General features: G+C 37.5%; 1 protein-coding gene across 1 annotated transcript; it reads right to left on the minus strand.

Annotated features, from left to right (window-relative positions):
- Nucleotides 1–24,392: 24,392 nt before the first annotated feature.
- On the minus strand, nt 24,393–25,238 carry LOC110881414 (VQ motif-containing protein 17). The gene has a single exon (XM_022129683.2). It carries the CDS (start codon nt 25,147–25,149, stop codon nt 24,649–24,651), a length of 501 nt encoding a protein of 166 aa, XP_021985375.1. The 5' UTR covers nt 25,150–25,238; the 3' UTR covers nt 24,393–24,648.
- Between the last annotated feature and the right edge of the window lie 2,170 nt (nt 25,239–27,408).

Below are 27,408 nucleotides of genomic sequence, written 5' to 3' on the forward strand. Positions count from 1 at the left end.
ATGTTGAAACATGTTTAACGAAGTTAGAAAACAGGTTTTGATATCAAAACAAATGGTTTTGATACCCAAGAATAGTTTGGTTACAAAATACGCATGAATACGCATTTTGACCGAAACTATGACTCGTCACTACACCTAATCAACCTGGTAATCAGTAGGTATAGTCACTAGGTACTATAACCATCGTGATTACGCTCACGTTGGGAAGTTCAAACGAACTCCGTGTTGACCATGACCTGGTCAAAGCAGAAAGTCAAACATAGTTTGACTTTCGTGCTTGAAACGCATAAAAGTACGAAAGAATACTTACAAAGGGTCCAAGCTAGAAGATCTTGATTCAAATTGCTCAGGTATGAAGTGTTCAACCCCAACATAGAACTATTTGAATCAGATTTGTGAGGAAAGAACGAAATGAGTTGGGTATGTATAGAAAACCCACAACCGTTAGGATCGTTCCTTGTAAAACGTGCTTCGATCTTGACCCTCCATGTGGGCACATGGTATTGTAATACAAGGGGCATACTAAAAACCATCAAATCTAGCCCAAAGTATGCAAAACATTGGGTTAAAACCATCAAAAACAGGCTGGAAGTCCAAATTCAATGTTTCTGTCTGATGGCCTCTCGCGGGCTGCGTAAGAATAGGCCTGGGCTTGTTAACCTCATTTCAAAGCTCTAATATGATTTTATAGTATAGGGAACTTAAAATATGCTCAAAAACATCTCGGATGTCGGTTCGTTTGGTCGTACGGTTGCGTTATTCGGGTAATTAAGATGGAAGTCGTAACGAACGCAAAAACGATCCAAATTATGTGACGAATGAAATTTTATCATGCCAATCACTAAAATAAAATATTTTAATGATTACATAAATTTTTGGATGTCCGGATATATTCAGAACGTAAGATATGCGCGAAAATGCAAACTTAAGCACTTTTTGACGCTTTTAGTCCTATTGATCTAATAGGTTTATTTTAGCATACCGAACCCCTCAAAGCCTATTTCTAAGCTATGTAAAGGATATTTAGGGTATGTTTAACTTATGATCAAGTTCCGGAACGTTCGTTACAGTACGAATCGGCATACTTTCGCAGTTTGTCGAAATTACTCCTTGTAAGCGAATAAACTTGATTTCCACACACCAAACCTTCCAAAACTTGTTTCTAAGCTATGTAAACGTTATTTAAGGTATGTTAAGCCTATGTCACTATTCCAGAATGTTTGTCGCATTAAACTGATTACGTTTACGCATCAGTTCGCGTATAACTTTCCAGAAAGTGATTTAGAGCTCGAAATCAAACAAGAATTGATATGTGCAAATGTTACACATATTTATACAAATCCCAAGTATGAAATACAATATTTCATTGATTTGGTATTTGTTTGATGGGCGTGGAGGCACAGATGTCACATATAGCCCGTATGTGGCGTATATATGGGGCAACTTTGGTAAAAAAGACCATTATACCCCTGGGTTGGGGGCTATATAGAGCCAAAACCAGGGGTAAAATTGTCTTATTTACCCTTTATATACGATGCGTATAGACCTATACGCAGCGTATATAAAGGTTTTTTTAAGAAACATTTATACATTATTTATTGTTTTAGTAAAGTATTATAAAACAAGTTTTCTAATTTAAATAAATAAAAATTAAGTATTTCTTACAAGCTTTTTTATACAACATTAATCATTTTTAAACGATAAATATCGTATCGTGTCGTATAGGTGTAGTATAGGTCACGAATTGACCTCATATAAGCCTATAAGTGTGATATTGTATAGGTGTAGTATAGGTCACGTATTAACCTCGTATAAGCCTATAAGTATAATATCGTATCGTATAGCATAGTTTATGTCCCATATGGCTCCCTTATAGGCATATACAAGACATATAAGGGAGCTATACGAGACTTATACTACACTATACGATACGATACTATACTATACGATACGATATCCACCCGTATAGGCCTATAGGTGTAATATAGGTCTTGTACAGTACTATAGGTGTGGTTTAGGTCCTGTATAGGCCTAAAGGCATATACAAGACCTACAGGGAACATATACGAGACTTACACTATACACTATACGATACTATACGATGCAATACGATACGATACTACAGGATACCATACAACACCCGTATAAGCCTATAGATGTAGTATAGGTCCCTTATAGGCCTATAGTTGTGGTTTAGGTCCCGTATAGGCCTATAGGTGTGCTTGAGGTCCCGTATAGGCCTATAGGTGTGGTTTATGTCCCGTATAGATCTATAGGTGTGGTTTAGGTCCCGTATAATCCTATAGGCATATACAAGACCTATACGAAACATATATGTGACTTATACTACACTATACGATACAATACTATACGAAATGATATAACACCCGTAAAGGCCTCTAGGTGTAGTATAGGTCTCGTATAGTACTATAGGTGTGGTTTAGGTCCCGTATAGGCCTATAGGCATATACAAGACCTATAGGGAACCTATACGAGACTTATACTATACACTATACGATACGAAACAATGCGATGTAATACGATACGATACTATAGGATACCATACAACAACCGTATAAGCCTATAGATGTAGTATTGGTCCTTTATAGGCCTATAGGTGTGGTTTAGGTCCCAAATATAGGCCTATAGGTGTGGTTTAGGTCCCGTATAAGCCTATAGGCATATACAAGACCAATAGGAAACCTATACGAGACGTATACTAGAGTATATGATGCAATACAATGCCATACTATAGGATACCATAGAACACCGGTATAGGCCTATAGGCATATACAAGACGTATATGAGACTTATACGAGGTTTATACGAGACCTATAATATACAATACAATACTTAAAAATGTTTTTTAAATACACCCTTTATATACATTGCATATAGGCCTATACGCGGTATACATAAAGGGTCAAAAAGATAATTTTACCACAGGTGTAGGGTTAAAAATAAAAATTACCCATTATATACGTTGTGTATAAAACTATACACAACCTATATAAAGGGTCAAAAAGACAATGTTACACCTCTTTTTGGCTGCATATAGCCCCCAATCAAGGGTTAAAATGGTCTTTTTTACTATACACCGCGTGTAGCCCTGTATGTGGCGTATATATGGGGCAAGTTTGGTAAAACAAAGACCAATTTACCCCTGGGTTGGGTGCTATACGGAGCCTAAACTAGGGCTAAAATTGTCTTATTGACCGTTTATATACGCTGCGTATAGACCTATAAGCATCGTATTTAAAGTTTTTTTTTTTAGAAACATTTATACATAATTGATGGTTTTAGTAAAGTTTTCTATTTTTAATAAATAAAACATTAAGTATTTCTTACAAGATTTATTATACAACGTTAATCATTTATATACGATAAATATTGTATCGTATCGTATAGGTTGTAGTATAGGTCACGTAATGACCACGTATAAGCCTATAAGTGTGATATCGTATAGGTGTAGTATAGGTCACGGATTGACCTCGTATAAACCTATAAGGGTGATATTGTATCGTATAGCGTAGTATATGTCTCGTATAGCTCCCTTATAGGCATATACAAGACCTATAAGGGAGCTATACGAGACTTATACTACACTATACGATACGATACGATACGACACTATTCTATACGATACGATATAACACACGTATAGGCCTATAGGTGTAGTATAGGTCTCGTATAGTACTATAGGTGTGGTTTAGGTCCCGTATAGGCCTAAAGGTATATACAAGACCCACAGGGAACATATACGAGACTTATACTATACACTATACGATACGATACGATGCAATACGATACGATACTATAGGATACCATACAACACCTGTATAAGCCTATGGATGTAGTATAGGTCCCTTATTGGCCTATAGGTGTGGTTTAGGTTTCGTATAAGCCTATAGGTGTGGTTGAGGTCCCGTATAGGGCTATAGGTGTGGTTTATGTCCCGCATAGGCCTATAGGTGTGGTTTAGATCCCGTATAATCTTATAGGCATATACAAGCCCTATAAGAAACCTATATGATACTTATACTACACTATACGCTACGATACGATACTATATTATACGATACGATATAACACCCGTATAGGCCTATAGGTGTAGTATATGTCGCAGCCCTCGACCCCTATCCTCGAAAGCGTGCGCCGCGAGAGCTCAGAGCTGGTGGTATCGGTGTTAATTAATTTGGTAGCGGAAATGAGACATCAGGACCGCATTTAGGAAATATTTTTATCAGAGTAAAACACCACATTCTTATAATAATAATAAAACATTGGGATAAAACCCAAGTTCATTTGACAGTACAATTGTAGGGGTAATACCAAATTATTTAAAATAAAAACTCCTTTTTATTTAGGTAACTTTTATAGCCACTTTTCTAAGCCTTCAGTGCTCTCCAGCTGGCTTCTATTTGGCTTTCACATTGTGTAACCTGAAACGCGTTTTAAAAATATTTTGTCAGCAAGAAATACTGGTGAGTGCATCCCAGTTTAATCAAAAATAGTTTATATAATTTCACATTATTGAGAGCAATTACAATGTTTATATCTACACAATTACTCATTCAGTACTGTCAATCCTGACTGGTGGGTCATATTACTCATTGGCTAACTCTTTGTCCAATGGTAACGTCTTTTATATTTTGTATACAAAACCCCAACGTACCGGTAGTAATTGAAGAATACATAGACTCAATCAGTGTTAATTATATTTCAAAACAATTGATGTACTCACATTGTTTACTTAGGTAAAACTAGGACTTCCTCGTATATCTCCTGGTTATTATCTATAAAAATCAAATAATGCACACGTGCTCGTAAAATAACCCAAATCACATTAACCGTACAACTCGAGACATAATTCCAATGACTGAATCGGGCAGAGCCGACATGCATTACAGAATCCTAAATTAATCGGGTGTATACACGAGATAGAACTCCAATGACTGAGTCAGGCAGAGCCCTGACATGTGTTACGGAGCCCTAAATCGATCGTGTAGGGTAATAGTAGGGTTACAATACTTACAACGAGGCAGAGCTTCGCTTTATAGTGGGTATTACGCCCGAGTATAATTTCTACTATTAGAAAGTTTGAGAGAGAAATCAGAATTTGAACGAGTTGCAACTGAGCTCTCGTTCTCAATTTGATCAGACAAGCCGTCGCGCCCCGCGACACCTTCCTTGAACATTCTCGCGGTTCGCGAGGGCCATAAAGGCGGCAGTAGCTTTGACTAGTTAGCATACTAGTCTTGCCACATGGTGACACGTGGCGGCTTTGTTTGTCCGGCAAGTTACAGGGCCTCACGCCCCGCGACAGATCGATGAGGTCTTGGTCGCGCCCCGCGAGTGACTGTCCAACCTTGTTTTTCTTGTTTTTCACAAGTACAAAGGTATTCCGGGCTCGTTTTTCGCATACGGGGTATATTTAGGGACGTTTAGGTTAAGGGTTCTAGGAGGTATTGAGGAGGGTTGTTATATCCTCCCTACCTTGTTTTAGATCTCGGCCTCGAGGTCTACTAGAACAGGTGTGGGTATTTCCGTTGCATTTCTGATTCGAGTTCCCAAGTGTACTCTGGTCCTCTTTTGGAATCCCATTTCACTTTGACCAGAACTAATCTCTTGTGTTTGAGATTCTTGATCTTTCTATCTTCAATCTGAACGGGTTTCTCTACAAGCTTGAGTTTCTCATTTACTTCAATATACTTAAGAGGTATCACTGGTGATTCGTCTGCTAAGCACTTCTTGAGATTACATACATGAAACACATCATGTATTCTTGCCATTTACTCTGGCAGTTGTAGCTGATAGGCTACGGGTTCTATTCTTCTAATAATCTCAAAAGGTCCAATATACCTGGGGCTTAGCTTTCCTCGTTTAATGAATCTTACTACTCCTTTCCATGGAGAAACTCTTAATAATACCTTATCTCCAACTTGAAATTCTAAGGGTTTTCGTCTGTTATCTTCATAACTCTTTTGATGATCTCGTGTTGTTTTTAGTCTTTCCTTGACTTGAATTATCTTGTCCGTTGTTTATTGCACTATCTCTGGTCCAAATAATTGTTTTTCTCCAATTTCTGCCCAACAGACTGGAGTTCGGCACTTTCGTCCATAAAGTGCTTCAAATGGTGCAGCATTAATGCTAGTATGATAGCTGTTATTGTAGGAAAATTCTATTAATGGTAAATGATCGTCCCAATTTCCTCCGAAATCAATCACACAAGCAATAAGCATGTCTTCCATTGTTTGTATTGTCCTTTTGCTTTGTCTATCCGTTTATGGATAATAGGCCGTGCTTAGATTTAACTTGGTTCCCATTGCTTTTTGGAAACTTGTCCAAAAATGAGAAGTAAAGCGGCTATCTCTATCGGATACGATAGATAAAGGAATTCCGTGTAATTAAACTATTTCTTTTACATATAGTTTCCTTCATTGGTAAGAAATGAGCAGATTTGGTCAATCTGACTACAATCACCCAGATTGTATCATTTCCTTTTCTTGTATTGGGTAATTTGGTAACAAAGTCCATTGTTATCAATTCCCACTTCCATATTGGCATTTCTAACTGTTGCAATAATCCAGAGGGTTTCTGATGTTCAGCTTTAACTTGTGAACAAGTTAGACATTTAGCAACATAGTTAGCTATATCCTTTTTCATTCCTATCCACCAGAAATTCTTCTTTAGATCCTGATACATCTTATCACTTCCGGGATGTATCGTATACTTAGACTTATAAGCTTCTTCTAGAATTCCGTGGCGTAGGTTTCCTTGTTTAGGTATCCACATCCTTTTCTTATGGAACTTCCAAATTCCATCTATTCCTTGTCCTAATTCCTTAATCATTCCTTTTAAACCTGATGCTGAAGGTTCCTTAAATGTTGTTTCCTGTGCTTTTCTAATTTGCTCATTTAAATCAATCTACAGATTTAATCTGAGAGAGCATACTCGTTTTGGCTTTTCATGATACTTTCGACTTAAAGCATCAGCTACTACATTAGCTTTCCCAGCATGATACAGGATATCACAATCATAATCACTAAGAACTTCCATCCAGCGTCTCTGTCTCATATTTAATTCTTTTTGCCCAAAAATGTACCTTAAACTCTTATGATCGGTGAAGACAACAAATTTATTTCCATATAAATAATGTCTCCAAATCTTAAGGGCAAAAACTATGGCTCCTAACTCTAGATCATGGGTTGTATAATTCTCTTCATGTTTCTTAAGTTGTCTAGAGGCATAAACTATAACCTTCTGACGTTGCATCAACACACATCCATATCCTAACTTGAAAGCGTCACAATAGACTATAAAGTCTTCAGTTCCTTCTGGTAACGCGAGTATGGGTGCGTTGGTTAATCTTTTCTTGAGAATTCTAAAAGCTTCTTCCTATTTTGGTACCCATTCAAACTTAACTGATTTGCAGGTCAGTTTGGTTAAGGGTATGGCTATTCTAGAGAAATCTCGGATAAACCGTCTATAATATCCAACCAGTCCTAGAAAACTGCGTACTTCTGTTGGTGATTCAGGGACTTTCCATTTAGTAATTGCCTCAATTTTTGTGAGATCCACATGAATTCCTTCATGATTAACTAGATGTCCAAGGAATTGTACTTCTTGTAACCAAAATTCACATTTTGAGAATTTAGCATAAAGCTTCTCTTTTCTCAATAATGTTAGAAGTGAGATGCGCTGCATGTTCCTCTTTACTGTTAGAGTAATCATAATATCATCGATAAAGACAATTATGAAGTTATCCAGGTATGGTTTACATATCCTGTTCATCATGTCCATAAATGTGGCTGGGGCATTGGTTAAACCAAATGGCATGACGGTAAATTCATAATGACCGTATCTGGTTCTGAAAGCAGTTTTAGGAATATCCACTTCCTGTACTTTCAGTTGATGATATCCGGAGCATAAGTCGATCTTAAAAAAGAATCGAGCTCCTTGAAGTTGATCGAACAGATCATTGATTCTCAGTAATGGGTACCGATTCTTAATCGTGACTTTGTTCAACTCTCAGTAATCAATGCACATACGCATCGACCCCTCTTTCTTCTTAACAAACACCATCGGTGCTCCCCACGGTGATGAACTTGGTTGAATAAAACCTTTGTCAAGGAGTTCGTCCAATTGTTTCTTCAGTTCCTGCATCTCCGTCGGTGCTAATCGATAAGGTGCTTTGGCAATTGGTGTTGTCCCTGGTATTAGGTGAATTCTAAATTCAACCTCTCTATCAGGCGGTAATCTAGGTAACTCTTCTGGAAAAACGTTTGAGAATTTAGATATTATTGGAATATCTTTTAATTCTTTTCCTTTAGTATTAATGATTACAGAAATCATATATACTATTCCTCCTATTCTTTCATAACTTGCAGATTTCATCACAGAGATGAACTTTGTTGACCGGGTTGGCTTATTTCCTTTAATTGTGATATTTTCACCACTTGGTGTACTTACTTGTACTGACTTTTGATCACATAAAATACTAGCACGATTGGCTTCCAACCAATCCATTCCTAATACGACATCAAATCCGGCTAGATTCATTGGGTAAAGGTTAGCAAAGAACTGATGGTTCAGGATTTCTATTCTTGCTCCCTACAAGATTTCACTTATCTTAATGGATTCTCCATTGGCTGTCTCTACCAGAAAATCTTGTTGGAGTTTGGCTAAAGGTTGGTCAAGAAGTTTGTAGAAAGAAGTATTGATGAAACTTTGGTTTGTACCAGAGTCAAATAATACTTTGGCAAATATATTGTTAACTAAGAACGTACCGGCAATCAAATCCGGGATAATTTTGGCTTCCTTAGCAGTCAGAACAAATGCTCTGGCATTTTTCTTAGGTGCTTCAGTTGTCTTAGCCTTGTTGGTCATGGCTAGAGCTGGTTTCGGACAGTTCGTTTTGATATGCCCATTTTCTCCACAATTTTAGCATATCCTATTGTTAGGTTTCTTCCTACAGTCCTCTTCCTTGTGTCCAGATATTTTGCAAAAGTTGCAGCATATAGAGCATCTTCCAGAATGCTTTCTTTTGCAATACCTACAGTAGGGTGCAGAAGAACCTGTTGCTTTTCCTCGGTAGGAATTACTAGAACGAAATTCCTGGGTAAGCTTTTGAGCTAGGTTCTTTCTCTGATTTTCCTCTGGTGTACACACCAATTCATCAGTCAAGGTATTGGCTAGTTCTACTACTTCTTCTATGGTTTGTGGTCTAGCTGCCTTGACTACGTGTCTAATCTCACTAATTAATCCCCAAATGTAACGGGAGATTAATACTGGTTCAGGTGAGGCTAAGGTTGGCACTATCCTAGCATATTCGAAGAATATGGTAGTGTAACCTTTGAAGTCTATTCCCGTCACTCTAAGGCTTAGGAACTTATTGGCGATTTGTTCCTTCTCATTAGGAGGACTGAATTTTCTTTCAACCACTTCCTTAAAGTTGATCCATTCCATAATATAAACTATGTCACTTCCCCTAGACTGGAGAATAGTATTCCACCATTCTAAGGCTGCATTTTTTTAAAAGATTAGAAGCAAACATAATCTTATCTTCGTCTGCACATTTACTTATTTTTATGACTGCTTCTGTCTTTTCTATCCAACGTAAGGCTGCAATGGCTCCCTCATTGCCTGAGAATTCTATTAGTTTGCAAGCAAAGAATTCTTTATAAGAACAACCGTAAGGTGCGGTTCTTCTTCTTTTAGGAATTGGAGCTTGGATAATAAGTCCATTATCGTTCACACTGTGACTTGGTTCAGTGTGTTGATGTTTACTTCTATTTGCAGATTTATTATTTTCTGCTTCCTTAACAGTCTTGATAATATAAGGCATAGCATCTATAATTCCTTGTGCTACTATATGTTGGATGGCACTGTTATCTATTTAGTTTCCGTTATTCTCATTATTCTGGTTTTCCTGATTTACTTCGTTGTCCATCTGAATTGGGAATATTTAACAAGTATTAATTATCACAAAATAAAGTTGGTGCAAATATTTATACACAATCACACAAACAAGTTAGTCAAAAACGTTTATCATTGCGACTTTTACTCTTTTTCATATATATAGGCATCTATTACAAACTACAACTAGAAATCAAATATACTAGTAATTATGCATTCGTATCTTACACTAAACAAATACGTAGCAGTGAAATGTTATTATTCTAAGTGTCGTTTATCCAGTACTGCATGTCTCGTTCATCATATTTCCAAACTAGTTTTTCCCCTATCTGTCGGATTCTATTCCCCTCATTCACTAAATCCTCTGCATACTGATGGATTTCCTGCACCTGTTTTTGACTCATTGGTGGGTCTAATGGTTCAGGAGGGGGTATTGGTTCCTCATAAGGGTATGCGCTTTTCATTTCGAAAAATGTTCTATCTGTATCCTTCAACGGATCCAGTTCTAAAGGCATTGGTTCTTCGGGAGGATATAAGGCCGAGTACGACGTATTGTCGTCAAACTACGGATCATATCCTAAAGGGCGTGGAGTTGGGATTCTAGGTAACTCGTTGGGGTCAAATGCAGGTATCGGGAATTGGTTTTCTTGGTTGGGTTCTAGCATCGATTGGTCTGGAAATAAAGGTAACAGTGGCGGTTCGGCTATTTGGTTAGAGTCTACTGCTGTGGTAGCTAGCATATGGAAATTGGCCAACTGTCTATCTAGTTCCTCTTCCCATGGTGGTCTATTGCCTGTTTCCAGAGTTTGTGCCCTTGCTTCCTTATTAGCCCATACTATTGCCCTCTGCTGTTGTAACTTTTTCATTCTTTTTCTTCTCTCATGTGCTCCTCTACTAAACCAACCACTTTTCTTAGTAGTAAACGGTTCCTCAGACGGTGCCTTAAAAATAAATATCCCTTCCTCAGTATCGGCAGAGTAACCTGAGGGATCTGGCTGAGATGATGTTCCCTCATCTTTTGGTAAACTATCTAAGTGACGATAAGCATCCGAAGTTCCTTGCTCACTCATACTGTAACTAACAAATAGTCAAATGACACAAAACAATATTTACACGTATTCACATAAGTTATTTCCTAACACGGAGTTTAAAACTTAAGTGTCAACAGAACACTTCTTTGGCTTAAATCAGTGGCTATAGCTCTGATACCACCTTCTGTCGCAGCCCCCGACCCCTATCCCCGAGAGCGGGCGCCGCGAGAGCTCAGAGCTGGTGGTATCGGTGTTTATTAATTTGGCAGCGGAAATGAGACGTCAGGACCATTGTTAGGAAATATTTTTATCAGAATAAAACACCACACTTTTTATAATAATAAAACATTGGGATAAAACCCAAGTTCATTTGACAGTACAATTGTAGGGGTAATCCCTAATTATTTAAAATAAAAACTCCTTTTTATTTAGGTAACTTTTATAACGACTTTTTCAAGCCTTCAGTGCTCTCTAGCTGGCTTCTATTTGGCTTTCACATTGTGTTACCTGAAACGCGTTTTAAAAACATTTTGTTAGCAAGAAATACTGGTGAGTGCATCCCAATTTAATCAAAAATAGTTTATATAAAATTTCACAGTATTGAGAGCAATTACAATGTTTATATCTACACAATTACTCACAGTACTGTCAATCCTAACTGCTGGGTCATAGTACTCATTGGCTAACTCTTTGTCCAATGGTAACGTCTTTTATATTTTGTATTCAAAACCCCAACATGCCGGCAGTAATTGAAGAATACATAGACTCAATAACTCTTAGTTATATTTCAAAACAATTGAGGTTTTGTAAAAACAGTTTACAAAAAGCAGATGTACTCACATTGTTTACTAAGGTAAAATTAGGGCTTCCTGGTATATCTCCTGGTTATTATCTATAAAAATCAAATAATGCACACGTCTTAGTAAAATAACCCAAATCACATTAACCGTACAACTCGAGACAGAATTCCAATGACTGAGTCGGGCAAAGCCGACATGCATTACGGAATCCTAAATCAATCGGGTGTATACACGAGACAGAACTCCAACGACTGAGTCGGGCAGAGCCCTAACATGCGTTACGAAGCCCTAAATCGATCATGTAGGGTAACAGCATGGTTATAATACTTACAACGAGGCAGAGCTTCGCTTTATGGTGGGTATTATACCCGAGTATAATTTCTACTATTAGAAAGTTTGAGAGAGAAATCAAAATTTGAACGAGTTGAAACTGAGCTCTCGTTCACAATTTATAGGCTGATCAGACAAGCCGTCGCGCCTCGCGACGCCTTCCTCGAACATTCTCGCGGCCCGCGAGGGCCCTAAGGGTGGCGGTAGCTTTGACTAGTAAGCAGACTAGCCTTGCCATGTGGCGACACGTGGCTGCTTTGTTTGTCCGGCAAGTTACAGGGCCTCGCGCCCCGCGACAGACCAATGAGGTCTTGGTCGCGCCCCGTGAGCGACTGCCCAACCTTGTTTTTCTTGTTTTTCACAAGTACAAAGGTATTTCGGGCCCGTTTTTCGCGTACGGGGTATATTTAGGGACGTTTAGGGTTCTAGGAGGTATTGAGGAGGGTTGTTATAGTATAGGTCTCATATAGTACTATAGGTGTGGTTTAGGTCCCGTATAGGCTTATAGGCATATACAAGACCTATAGGGAAACTATACGACACTTATACTATACACTATACGATATGATGTAATACGATACGATACTATAGGATACCATACAACACCAGAACCGCACCAAGACAAGTGTTTAAAATATTCGAATCGTACCCGGATATTTTAAAATATTTAACGGTTTTAATTTGAACGATATAGTATGGAAACGGTATAATATATTTGAAACGTACACAAGTATTTAAAATAATTAACGGTATGATATTTAAAGGTTTATAGCATTCGAACCGCACTAGACATGGTATAATAATTTAATTTAAACGATAACAATATAATATGGTCGAACCGTATATACGTTTTCCAAAAAAAATTTACGGTATATAATATTAATGGTATAACATTAACGGTTATATATTTTACGCGATTTAACGTTAGAACCGGGTGAGAATTTATACCACAAATACATCAAAATAACCAAAAAAATCTGATGCGTATACGCAGCGTATATAAACCTGGTTGTCTGTGCCATTGATTGTTGGGCAGGCTCTGAATTCCATGCAAGTTATACGCTACGTATACCTCTATACGTAGCGTATAAGTGTAACCCTATACGCTGCATATAGCCCTATACGCAGCATATATAAACCCTAATTGTGCAAATAGGCAGCCTTGGTGTGTAAATAGTCTGTGCCTTCCATTTTCATTAAAATAATTAACTAAATATTCCTGATAATACATAGATATTGTAGGAGTTACATATGTACACATTATATACGTGAGCTTAGCATGTTCATAAACCCATAAATGGTAACAGGGGCAGCTTTTATAGTGTGCAGGGAGGACTTCCGCACAAGGCATGTGATTTTAAGGGGCACGGGATTTTTAAAACGAATTGATATATATATATATATATATATATATATATATATATATATATATATATATATATATATATATATATATATATATATATATATCTTAGTTCTTTTAAAACAAATTGTAAACACATACAAATCCAATATAGAGGCACATTATCAAATACATTTTTATGCTTTATAATTTCCCCAACTTAACATTAGGTTGGGCTCAACCCAATACTAATATGATTTTAAAAATAGAAATAAAAAATGCGACTGGAAACTGAAAGGGCGAATTGCTGAAGAAGACGCCGGAAACACTGAACATCAGAACCTGTATCCGCTGGAAAATGGAAACACTGAACTGCTGAAGACGGCTAGATTGCTGGAAACAGAGGAAATTATTTCTTATATATTATTAATCAAGCTATAGCTTCTTTAGAGAAACAATTTGACCAATTCAAATGGTGTGACATCTCGTATATTTTTCATGTTAGCGTCGTTAACCATTCTGTTAAATTATTATTCTTTACACACAATTTGTTATATATATACGTGACATGTAAATTGGTATCGGCCATGTATAGTTATTTCACGTACTCATGAACATTTGACCTACGTGTGCGAGCAAGGGCAATGTACCCGGTAACCGATCTAGTTGCGAAGAACTCATGTTACTAAACTTCTACCCAAGTTGTAACATTCTAATTAGTGAGGGACCTTTGTGCAAATAATAATCAAATAATGTTATTATATATAAAAAAAACCCAACCCGTCTCCCACATCCCCTCGTCATCCCTTCCATCCAAAAGCCTAATTTCCACTCAACTCTTTACGGCGACTATTGGTAAGGCTCATCCCCCTTGTTTCTAAATTGTTAAACTAACAACCCTGTCGCGAGTTACTCGTCACGGTTACGGGTCGAATTGTGAAGTCACATTTATGAGTTAACCAACTCATGCGATCTATATGTCTGACGTTACGTAGTACCACGCTTAGATGGATATGATATGCGAACTTGATTAATGTGTAAATCTGTGATTAATGCTTATGTGCCGTGATTTAATGATTATACGAAACTGTTGGTAGATGTATGTGTATGTCGATAGTATATATATGTATATCTCCGTATAAGATGAATGATTTGTGGAAACTAACTATTATGATCCATATAGTGCACAAGATTATTCATGCATGAACCATTGATAATCTAGTGAGCATACAATTCATACAAATTAATTCAAATCTTGATGTCCTCATTATGGTGTGTTCGTAATATGTCATATGAGAGTGTATGGGGAATCACGCAGGTAGTGGTAGGGTTATATAAATTAATCTTACTCACGAGATGTGTTAAAAAAAAGTTGTGCATGATATGATCGTATAATTCCTGCCGCATGGGTGTGATTCACATCCTTTATTAACCTTGAACTTTTGCATTTAAATTACATTGAACGTGGGTATTTTGAGGATCTGTGATTGCGTGAATTTCCTCTAACATGCAGGGCCTTGCCTATAATCTGAATGTGTTTAAAAAAATCGAGTTCGCGATGAATATATCATAATAATTAACTGTTGAACTTTAAATGTGGTGGCATATTTAGTGATAGTTGATGATTGAGGACAGTGAATAGTTACAATATTATTTATGATTAATACTGAATCAGGTTGGCATGATGGTATTTTAGAAAATTGTGTGTGCATGATGATCACAGATCTATTTGGATGATTATTGATGCTGAGTATTCGATGATGTTAGTGAATGATCTAGGTCTGATGTTATTCGACACGAAAACGAGAAGATAAATTGTTAAAACTAGGGTGTTATGTTGATAGAGTCTTTGAATAAGATGATTTTGTAGTTTAATCCGATTGGAAGATGAAACTGCCATGATTAGGGACATGAGAAATCTTTAGAAGTTTGTTTTAACTTTGTGGAATTGGAATGCAAACTGTTACCATGCATGAAATTGAATTAATCAAAATTAATGGGCCAAGAGATTATGTGAGCCGCCTAGTTCACAGGGTTATGTGAGTTGGGCCGCATGGCTCCGGGTCATACACCAAGCCCCGCATCACACAGTTCTTTGGACTTAGTATAACTGGGCCACCCACACACATGTATGCACCTTATGTTGGGCCGAGTTGCATAACACAACCCATTTATGAAATCGCACACTTGTATTAGGAGTTGTGGGATGTGCTAAGCTGTTTACTTGGAACATGAATACGTGATGGGATTCTGTATGTAGCCTGAATGCAATTGTATGCTATGTTATGATACATGGTATGATGTTAGATTTCATGAGCAATTGTTCAAGCATGCGTGATGTAATGTGTATATTACCTGTGTTACATGAATAGGAAATGTGTGATTTGGTGTTAATGAAATTGATTGGTTTTGGTAACCACATTAGGGACTAATTGATCAACTTGGGAACACGTGCCTTAATTTACCGAGCAAAACTAAGGTGAGTTCATTTCTCTTGATCATGCGTCCCGGTGGTTGGGACAGTCAGTGGGTATCCCGGGGAGGGATAAGTCTTTTGGGTAAAACTGGAATGTTGGATAATACTCTCACCCTATCACTCTTAAGTCCCATCTTTTGTGTTACCGGAGAGGTAACGGGTATTAGTTGGTAGCGCTACCTAGGTTTGGCACCCTCACCCCGTATCGGAGAGGACGAGTGTGAACTAATGACCTAGTCATGTGGGCAAAACATACATCAGGAGCCGTCTTGTTCAGTATCGAGATATTATCAACATTGCTTTCGGAATTGTAAATTCAATGGATTAACTAAACACTTGGTAACCAACATTTTCGTAAAACTATGAACTCACCAGCGTTGTCTGATACACTTGTTGCATGCTCGCAGGTCGTTAGATATCTTGGATTTGGGAACTTGCTGTCTGGAGCAGCTGGATTGGTTATGGGTCGACTGGAGGGATTCATGTGAATGAACTATTGATATCATACATTGGTTTTGAAACAATTTAACATTGGCTTACTATTTGCTTCCGCTGAACATTTTGGTTTCCATTTATAAACTTGTTAATGGTATTTTTCATTAATAATTGAGGATGTTATTTATAAACTTGTATGGGTTCAATGTAATTAGTGGCTCGTTGTTAGTACGTCACATGCCTAGCAGGGACATTCCCTAGGTGGTATTTTGGGGGTGTGACAGTTTGGTATCAGAGCCACTGGTTATAGTGAACTTGGTTTTAAAACGTTTTTATAAAACCAGACTATAACCGAATAGTTCTGAATACGTGAATACGACCATGACACTCAGCCCCAGATCGCAAGGTTCATCTCTTTTATCTGTTGTATACATTCCATGACTAGTGAACACATACCTATGGAATTGCATGGGATTGCACGTTTAGCACAACCGTATAAATTCATGTATTACTTGCATGTGTTAGGTGATTGATAGGATGGTATTTCCCTAGACATTCATAACTCGCGTTTTGTGAGATTCTTTGTTTGCTACTCGAGTTTGGGAACCATTTGACATGAGTTAGGAGGAGCTGAGATGAGCATGCAAATCGCAATATTATTGTGGCTGCACACATAATAATAATGTGGGGTGCATGCGAGTCCCAGTGAGCCTTAACAAGTGAAAAAGGGGTTCTGTTCTCTTGTTTAATCAGTGAGGAACGTAACAAATCTATAGGAGTACTAGCAATGATTTCCTCCTACTTGAACGTGAATTTTTCACTCCTTTCTGAATCCTTACGAATCTCGATGCTATCGAGTATTACCTGAACACCCATCTGAACGCCTAGCGAACTGTGTAGAATGTTAGGTGCTTGTACGAACATCCCTGAGTTGGATGTTGCAGCGTCAATGATTGGTCTATACCTTTTCTCATTACTCTTTGTTTGCTGGAACTCATGTATTAACGTCCTAAATCTCAAAGCGTGATCACTTCTGCAACACCCTCGCAACCGACCGTGTAGTACTCAACAACTTGCAACACCGATGAACAAGAGGATGAGCGTAGTACCCCACCGACTTCAGTATTAGGACAACCTTGGCTACCGGCAACGAGCATTAGCAATTTGATTTCAATCGAATCCTCAACCCTGGTCAGCGACTTATGGGAGTTAACTCTTACGAATCCATCGGGACATAGGCAATGACAATTGACTACAGTATGGAATGTGTAGCTACCAGCACAATGAGTAGCACCTTAGGACGTGACACGGAATGCGAAGAAATGGACCCTATTAGTGAAGATCATAGGGGCTCCGTTTCAAGCGACGATATTAGAGACAGCATACACGGCGTCAACAAGGTACTCGCAAATCACGACTTTCAGTATTGAAATGAAGGTGGCTGTAACAAAGACTGGTCGATGTTAAGTCAAGACGACAACAACCCAGGGAACCATGACGGTAACGGGAACCCTCGTAACAGTAACAACAACACTAGTAGTAATGCTCGCGGGAGGGCATTTAGGATTGGCGTAGGCGACGCCAGGACTATAACAACATGGTAGCCTGCACGTTCTTGGTAACTAATCACTTCGTCACTGTTCTGCTTAACCCTGATGCTTCTCGAAACCGAACCTGTTGTGGAACCGGCTAATGGCAAGTCGATTGAAGCCTCATATGTTCGTGGGGTGCAAACTCGACCTTGTGGGACAAGTGTTCGACATCGACCTTCCTTCTGTTACCCTTGATAGTTTCAATGCAGTAGTAAGTGTGGATTGGTTATTCAAATATCGCATAAATATACCCTGTGAGCAAAAAATTTTCCGTATCACTATCCCTAGAGGAGAACCGTTATCTGTTCTAAAACGTCAGCGTGGTGTAAAGCTCAGCATCATTTCAACAATGAAGGCCCAAAAGTGTCTACGGAGGGATTACCCCGCTATGTTAGCAACCATTACTGATGTTAGGACTAAGGAAAAAGAGGATCGAGGATCCACCAATTGTTCGTGATTCTTCTCGGTTTGCTACTCGAGGAACTTTCAGGTTTACTCCCACAACTGTTAGGCGGAATCTCAGTTTGATCTCACGCCAGAGGCAGCCCTGATTACTCGTACTTCATACCGTCTTGCACCAGGAGGGTTGCAAGAGCTGTCTAATCAACTACAGGGATTGTTGAACAGGAGTTTTGTCGGACCTAATTTTTCGCTTTGGGGAGCCCAGTCATATCCATGAAGATAAGCCTTTTTGTGTGTGTTCTAATTAGCGAGAACTTAACAAAGTGACAGTCAAGAACCGTTTGCCTCGACCATGTATTGACAACCTGTCAGCTAGTTGCGAGGGACAAGCTTCATTCGAGGATTGGCTAACGAGCGAGCTATCGTCAGAGGGAAGTCCAAGGGGAGGATGTTCCTAAAACGACATATCAAACACAATGCGGCCATTGCGACCTTGTATTCAATGACCTTTGGGGTTAATCAACACACTAGCAGCTTTATGGACCACATGAATCGACCGTGTTTATTGAAGACGTATTGAATCATTTCTAGAAGAAAGGAACACCATAGGCGGCATTTGTATATTATTTTAGAGCTACTACGCGTGAAGTCTGGTGAAGTCTAACTTCTGGATTCGAGAGGTACATTTTTGGTCATGAAATCAACGAAGTAGGGATACATGTGGATCCCGCCAAGATCCATTTTATTAGAAACTGATCGACATCGCAGATTCCTTCGGAGACACGGCAATTCCTTGATTTCGCTAGATATCATCGCAGATTCATCATGGGATTTTCGAAGACTGCGCGGTGTTAACCTCTATAGCACAGCGGGGTGCTGTGAATTCATGGGAGACAAAACGGGAGAACGTCCTTTCAGCTTCCGAATCCCAACTTAGCAATGTTTATGCACCGATGCAACACGAGAGAGTGATGACTTACATAATGGAGTCACAAAGATGGGTTGCACGACACACAACCTGCGGTGGAAGCCATGGTCTTTGGATGTAAGTTGGAGGCAATACTTGGACGGTACCAAGTGCACTACTTAGACCGATCACAAGGGCCTCCCCTGTATCGTTGTTTCGAAAGAGCTAAAGCATGCAATGACATCTCTGGATGGAACCTTTGAATGATTACGACTGTGAAACCTGAACGTGCACGAGCTTTGCAACTCACTATTAACTCTAACCTACCTGATCATACTCACTCCGTTAAAACCGAAAGCACTGAAGTAAGAGAATCTTTAAGTGGGCCCATGCGGGGCATGGAGGAACAACTTTTGGGTAAGTCGGACAATATCCGCTACTTCAAGGAACGAATGTGGGTCTCACTATACGGCAACCATAGGAAACTTGTGTTGAGCAAGGCACACCGGTCACGATATTCTGGTCGTCTGGGTTTTGATGAGAGATAGTAGGATCTATAAATCTGGTACTGGTGATCGGGCATGAAGACCCACCTAGCAGTGTATGTGAATGATGTTTGACTTGTGGGAAAGTCAAGGTGGAATACCAGCAACCGGTAACACCCATATGGAAAATGAAAACATACTGCCATGGATTCTGTCACTAGTCTACTTACAACTCAGAACGGAAACAATATCACCTGGGTGATCGTTGATTGTCTCACGTTACCAGCACACTTTCTTGCAACCAAGGAAGCTGACGAGTCTTCACAGCCGTGAATGTTCCTCTGAGAGAGGCAGCTTTAAGGCACGAGGTGCCAACTTCTGTTACCTCTGATTTTGATCTATGCTTGATTTATGACAAGCAATACACAACACCCTTGGTTCAGGTATAGACATGAGCATTACTTATCACCTTGGGGCAATTGGTCGGAGTAAACGAACCCCCATGGCATCCGAAGACAGGCTGCGAGCATGTGTGGGATTGACGTAGTAAAAATTGGAAGGATACATACCTTTGGCTGAGTTCTACCGTATTCAGACAGCTCTGTTTGAGACGTTGCATGGTCAGCAACGCTAATCTCCTTGTTGGATTAAGGTGGGTGACGACCTAATCACAGATCCAGGATTTGTACTCGAACCACTTGGAAAGATTGTTTAGATCGGAAATCGTGAGGCGACAACGCGTGGTCGCCAGGAAATCTGATAACTTAGGAAACACTGGGAGTTCGCCGTAGGCGAACGCGTCATGATCGAAAGTTTCACCCTGGGAGGGTGCGGTATGCTATGGGAAACATGGCAAGCTTAATCTACAATACGTTGGACATTTGGAATTCTGGGAAGAATCGGTGTCATGGCACACAAACTCGAGTTACCTGATGAATTGGGTAACGTTCACGATGACATTTATGCCTCGAATCTAAAGGAGTGTTTGTCCGACGGAAAACTAGTGATAACCTTATTAGAACCTAAGGCTAATGACAAGTTACAGTTGTCATGGAACCTACTGATATCATGGATCAGGACGTCAAGACTCGTTAGCATAGTCGAATTCCAATCGTGAGAGTTCGTTGGAACTCAAGACGTGGACCGGAGTTAACATGGGAACGTAATGATCGGAGTAAGCTCTAGAATCCTCAGTTGTTCAAATGGTTGCGTCAACTTCTTTTGGGACGAAATTCCCTTTCAAGTTGGGGATGATGTGGCACCTGAGGAAAATCCACAGTCATCCTAATCTAACACTTTGCCGCTTTGTGTTACTTTCGGTTTACTTATTAAATTTTCGGGACGAAAATCCTTTCAAGTTGGAGATAATGTGACATCCCGTATATTTTTCATGTTAGCGTCGTTAACCATTCTGTTAAATTATTATTCTTTACACACAGTTTGTTATATATATATATATATATATATATATACTAGGTTTTAACCCCGTGTATTACACGGGTTGCATAAATGTAATTTTATATAATAAATAATAATAAAAAACGATATATCTTTAAAAAAACTCGTGTATCGCACATGTTGAATAAAATATAATGTCATATGTTAACACTTACAGTCGTTACGGTGTGTTCGTAATATGTCATATGAGAGTGTAGTAGTGGTAGGGTTATATAAATTAATCTTATTCATGAGATGTATTAAAAAAAAGTTGTGCATGATATGATCGTATAATTCCTGCCGCATGGGTGTGATTCGCATCCTTTATTAACCTTGAATTTTTGCATTTAAATTACATCGAGCGTGGGTATTTTGAGGATCTGTGATTGCGTGAATTTCCGCTAACATGTAGGACCTTGCCTATAATCTGAATGTGTATAAAAAAATCGAGTTCGCGATGAATATATCATAATAAGTAACTGTTGAACTTTAAATGTGGTGGCATATTTAGTGATAGTTGATGATTGAGGACAGTGAATAGTTAGAATATTATTTATGATTAATATTGAATCAGGTTGGCATGATGGTATTTTAGAAAATTGTGTGTGCATGATGATCACAAATCTATTTGGATGATTATTGATGCTGAGTATTCGATGATGTTAGTGAATGATCTAGGTCTTATGTTATTCGACACGAAAACGAGAAGATAAATTGTTAAAACTAGGGTGTTATGTTGATAGAGTCTTTGAATAAGATGATTTTGTAGTTTAATCCAATTGGAAGATGAAACTTCCATGATTAGGGTCATGAGAAATCTTTAGAAGTTTGTTTTAACTTTGTGGAATTGGAATGCAAACTGTTACCATGCATGAAATTGAATTAATCAAAATTAATGGGCCAAGAGATTATGTGAGCTGCCTAGTTCACCGGGTTATGTGAGTTGGGCCGCATGGCTCCGGGTCATACACCAAGCCCCGCATCACACAGTTCTTTGGACTTAGTATAATTGGGCCACCCACACACATGTATGCACCTTATGTTGGGCCGAGTTGCATAACAGAACCCATTTATGAAATCGCACACTTGTATTAGGAGTTGTGGGATGTGCTAAGCTGTTTACTTGGAACATGAATAAGTGATGGGATTCCGTATGTAGCCTGAATGCAATTGTATGCTATGTTATGATGCATGGTATGATGTTAGATTTCATGAGCAATTGTTCAAGCATGCGTGATGTAATGTGTATATTACATGTGTTACATGAATAGGAAATGTGTGATTTGGTGTTAATGAAATTGATTGGTTTTGGTAACCACGTTAGGAACTAATTGATTAACTTGGGAACACGTGCCTTAATTTACTGAGCAAAACTAAGGTGAGTTTATTTCTCTTGAGCATGCGTCCCGGTGGTTGGGACAGTCAGTGGGTATCCCGAGGAGGGATAAGTCTTTTGGGTAAAACTGGAATGTTGGATAATACTCTCACCCTATCACTCTTAAGTCCCATCTTTTGTGTTACGGGAGAGGTAACGGGTATTAGTTGGTAGCGCTACTTAGGTTTGGCACCCTCTCCCCGTACCAGAGAGGACGGGTGTGAACTAATGACCTAGTCATGCCCAGTGCTTTGATAGGAGCACTAGGGAACGGGCAAAACATACATCAGGAGCCGTCTTGTTCAGTATCGAGATATTATCAACATTGCTTTCGGAATTGTAAATTCAATGGATTAACTAAACACTTGGTAACCAACGTTTTCGTAGAACTATGAACTCACCAGCGTTGTCTGATACACTTGTTGCATACTCGCAGGTCGTTAGATATCTTGGATTTGGGAACTTGCTGTCTGGAGTAGCTGGAGTGGTCATGGGTCGACTGGAGGGATTCATGTGAATGAACTATTGATATCATACATTGGTTTTGAAACGATTTAACATTGGTTTACTATTTGCTTCCGCTGAACATGTTGGTTTCCATTTATAAACTTGTTAATGGTTTTTTTCATTAATAATTGAGGATGTTATTTAAAAACTTTTATGGGTTCAATGTAATTAGTGGCTCGTTGTTGGTATGTCACACGCCTAACAGGGACATTCCCTAGGTGGTATTTTGGGGGTGTGACAAATGGTATGAGGGGTTATTAGGTGTTTTATTTCCACAGAAGTTGATAAATGTTAAAGATGAAGATCTTAAGTCGTCTTGTTATCGTCTTGAAGATACACTCAAGTTTGAAGGGACCTCAGATATTGATGCCGAGACACTATATATGGAGCTTAAGTTATTTTGTGCATCGCTAACCAATAAATTTAGCAACCGTATAGATGTTTTGGAGCATATGAAAGAAGAAGATTATTTCCCAGAAGCATGTATTGCATACAGAATATTGTTAACTATTTCAATCACTGTGGCATCTGCAGAAAAAAGTTTTTCAAAGTTGAAGTTGTTAAAATCTTACTTACGATCTACATTGTCTCAAGATAGACTTAGTGGGTTGGCGATGATAGCTATCGAGAACGAAGTCTTAGATAATATAAATTGTGAAGAGTTGATCCAGCAATTTGCTATGAAGAACGCAAGGAGGGCTGCACAAATCATTGGTTAACGATTATATTATCTTATTAGTTATTACGGTATGAAGTCATTAGAATACTATGATTTTGTCATTATCATAATTGCATTGTTTATCAAATATTACAATTTTTGTCATTTTCATAATTATATTGTTTAACGTTAAAACATATGGACATATTTTTCGAGCTCAAACATGGTACGTGAATTCTCAGAGACGTCACTGAATGATAAATCAAGAATTAGAGACCAAATAGCCCATAATTAACAAATGGAAGGCCAAACATATGTACAGCTAACGACTGTACGTGTGGATTCCGGCACAAGGAGGCGATCACACACAACAAATGACTGACAAATCGGCTGTAACTGACACTGACATATATACATCCACTTTTAATTGCATTTGACTTGATCACATCAAGGCTCAAGCTTTTATCAAGTTTGACTTTAAATGTCGAATCAAGTCATGTATAAACATATGTACAGCTAACGACTATACGTGAGGATTCCGGCACAAAGAGGCGATCACACGCTCTTCACCAACGGCATGTTGGAGAAGGTAAGAGGGTAACAAATGGACCCTAAAACTCCTATGAAAATAACTTTGAAAAGAGAAAATACCTAAAAAAATTAAGATTTACTTGGTCAGTTTATATATTCATCCATAAATCCGGAAAGAGTGACTTTATAGTTTATACACATCTTGTTTGAATTAAATATCTTCTGAAACGGCCGATAAACTACTGGCTCAAAATACCAGTTTACTATCAGTTGATCCAAAGGGTACATAGAGATTTAGTCAACTAAAGACAAATTAATAACACCAAACATAAATAATTAATCAAATCAATTAGCCGTGAATCAAGACTAGATATAATATAATTAATAAACCTAGTTAAAACCAGAAGAAATATAGAACCAAATTAGCTGTAGGTAGGAAAATTCAGTGATCTTTCCCCAAAACCATACTCCAAATGAGAATTAACCAAAGTAGGTGCATCAAGAGTTGGTATAACTGCTGCAAACCCATGGTTATGCTGAGTAAACTCTTGCATGAACCCATCAAGATCACCAAACCCACCCAAGAACCCGCCACCCGAATTCGCTCCAACCCATATTTCCTCTTCCCCTTTGATCTTCTCCCTCACCTCTAACCCTACCGGCGAAAAATTCGATCTTTTGTGGGATTCCTTTCTTGTTTTCGGTTTCTTCTTTTCGGTTGGTTTTCCGGTGAGTCTTTGAACCAATTCCCGGAAATTGGCGACGTCGGTTTTGATGATCTCGGGTGCAAAGATGTGAATTATGCGGATCTTGGGCTTGATCTTGGAGATGATGCGAGAGTCTTTGTGCATGGTGAGTGGTTTTGAGGTTGAAGAGCATGTGTGGTTGATCTTATTGCTCATCATGTCTTCCATGGTACACATTGTGTGTGTGTTGTTAGAGAGTGGTGGGAAGGTGGGGAGGATGTTAGTTGTTTAGAGGAAGAATATGTAGGGTTTTATAGGGTTTTCTATTTTAAAGAATTGATGGATTGTGGGATTTGTTTAATGCAAGAAAAAGGACAATTGGGAAGATTTAAAAAGCAAAACAAGCTGTAAAGAGAGTGACCGGCAAACAAAATCCATAAGGACATCAAATATTGGTTTTATCCTAATTTTATATTTATTATGCAAAATTATATATATATATATATATGTGTATATATATAGATACACACACTAATGTGAGGTTAAACGGCGAACACTAAAATGTGGGAAATCTAATAACAATGCATTTAACATATTAAATATATCAAAATTCAATTTTAAATACTCAAAACTATTTTTTTCAAAATCTTTTCGAAGTCTTTGCATATAAAAATGTGTAAAAGCTATTCATATAAAAATAATTTTTTGTTTAATTTCCTTTTTGTCTTTTTTAACTGTTTATTAAGCATTTTTCTATTTTTGAAATTATATTATTAAAAAGGTTTTTATATGTATTTATATGCAAAGCTATGAATTTCTTTTTGAAAAAATATAATTTTTAATATATTAAATTGAATTTTTATAATTTATTTAAAATAATAAATGTATTTTTCCTCGGTTCATTACTTTTTTAGTATTCCCTACTAACTCAACCCTATATATACTATATTATAATACATATACGAAGATAAAAGGGTAATTCTATATATTTTTTAATAGCTTATTTAATTACAACTTTAAAACAAATAATATAATCTTTTTAAATATATTGTTAACTTTTAAATAAATGTCACCTCAAAAATTTTAAACGGGCAGAATTTTCTCATATCTTAATATTAAAAAATATATATGTCATAAAATGAATATTTTATTCAATTTAATTTATTTTATTCAATTTAATTTGAGTATGATATTGCTTTATTTTTTAAATTAAAAAATATTAAATAATTATCGGTGTTTGTATTTCTCACTGTATCTTGTTACCACCCCTCTCTGTGTATGTTGGGTGGGGGAGGCGGGGGTCGGCTAATAATGAAATTTTCCTGAAAGTGTAAAGTGATATATGGATATTAACATATAGTGTCTTAAATTTTAACACATGATGTCTTCTTTTGTTAGGTTTTGTATCATACGTTGTTACTATTTGAAAAAAACAAATTAATGTTTGCAGAAAGAAAAAGAAATTGATTTCATGTCTTCAAAATCAAGACTTTATGTGTTAATTTAATTTGTTTTTACACTTTTTTTTTCTAAATCTCATTTTTAGCCTAACCCAATAAATGAATATATGTATAACGTATTTATATAAGAAAAGGGTCCGCAATAATGAAATTTTGCCTAGAAAGTGTAAATGATATTTACACATAGTGTCTTGAATTTTAATACATGATGTCTTCAATTTTTAGGTTTGGTGTTATACATCATTACGTTGTTACCAACTTACCATTTGAAAAAAAATAAATCTTAATGTTTGCAAAAAGAAAAAGAAATTGATTTCATACTTCCAAAATCAAGACATTATGTGTAATTTAATTTGATTTTACACTTTTTTTTTTTTGTCAAAATCTCCTTTTTAGCCTAACTCAATATATGAATACATGTATAACGTAGTTATATAAGAAAAGGGAAATGGTATTTATATAAGAAAAGGGAAATGGTCCTTGGTAAATTGCATGTATGGCATCATTGAAGATTTTCTCCGTGTGTGAAACAGGATTTTTGAAGGTACATTAGCATCGCATTCCACAGTGTTTGTTACCATATGATGTCCAAATTTACACTTTTCTCCCCAACAGCCATTAATGTAAATACGGAAAGATATTTGATTTCAAGATAATAATGGAGATGCTAATGTGGAAATGAGTGAGAAAGAAAATTAATTAATAATGAAGAGTTGCCCACTTGCGTGTAATTAATGGAGATTGACATTACTTGCTAATGTTATATTGATATTTGTTGGTTTGAAATAAGAATTTAATATATTTTTGAAAAATAATAGTTTTTTTTTTAAATACCTACCACTTTTCAGAGAATTTTGCATTTGGGTATCGTTTAAATTCGTTAGGATAGATATGGGCGTTTATAAATTGTTAAAACTGGTCAAATCATTTAAATTATGAAAACTTATTCGGTTTAATATTGGTATGCATGATTAACGGTTTGATTCGATTTTAAACATGGAACTGCCATGTAAAACAAAATATTCGTCTGATCCAC

This window comes from Helianthus annuus, chromosome 10 (assembly GCF_002127325.2).
Source record: "Helianthus annuus cultivar XRQ/B chromosome 10, HanXRQr2.0-SUNRISE, whole genome shotgun sequence".
Lineage (NCBI taxonomy): Eukaryota > Viridiplantae > Streptophyta > Magnoliopsida > Asterales > Asteraceae > Helianthus > Helianthus annuus.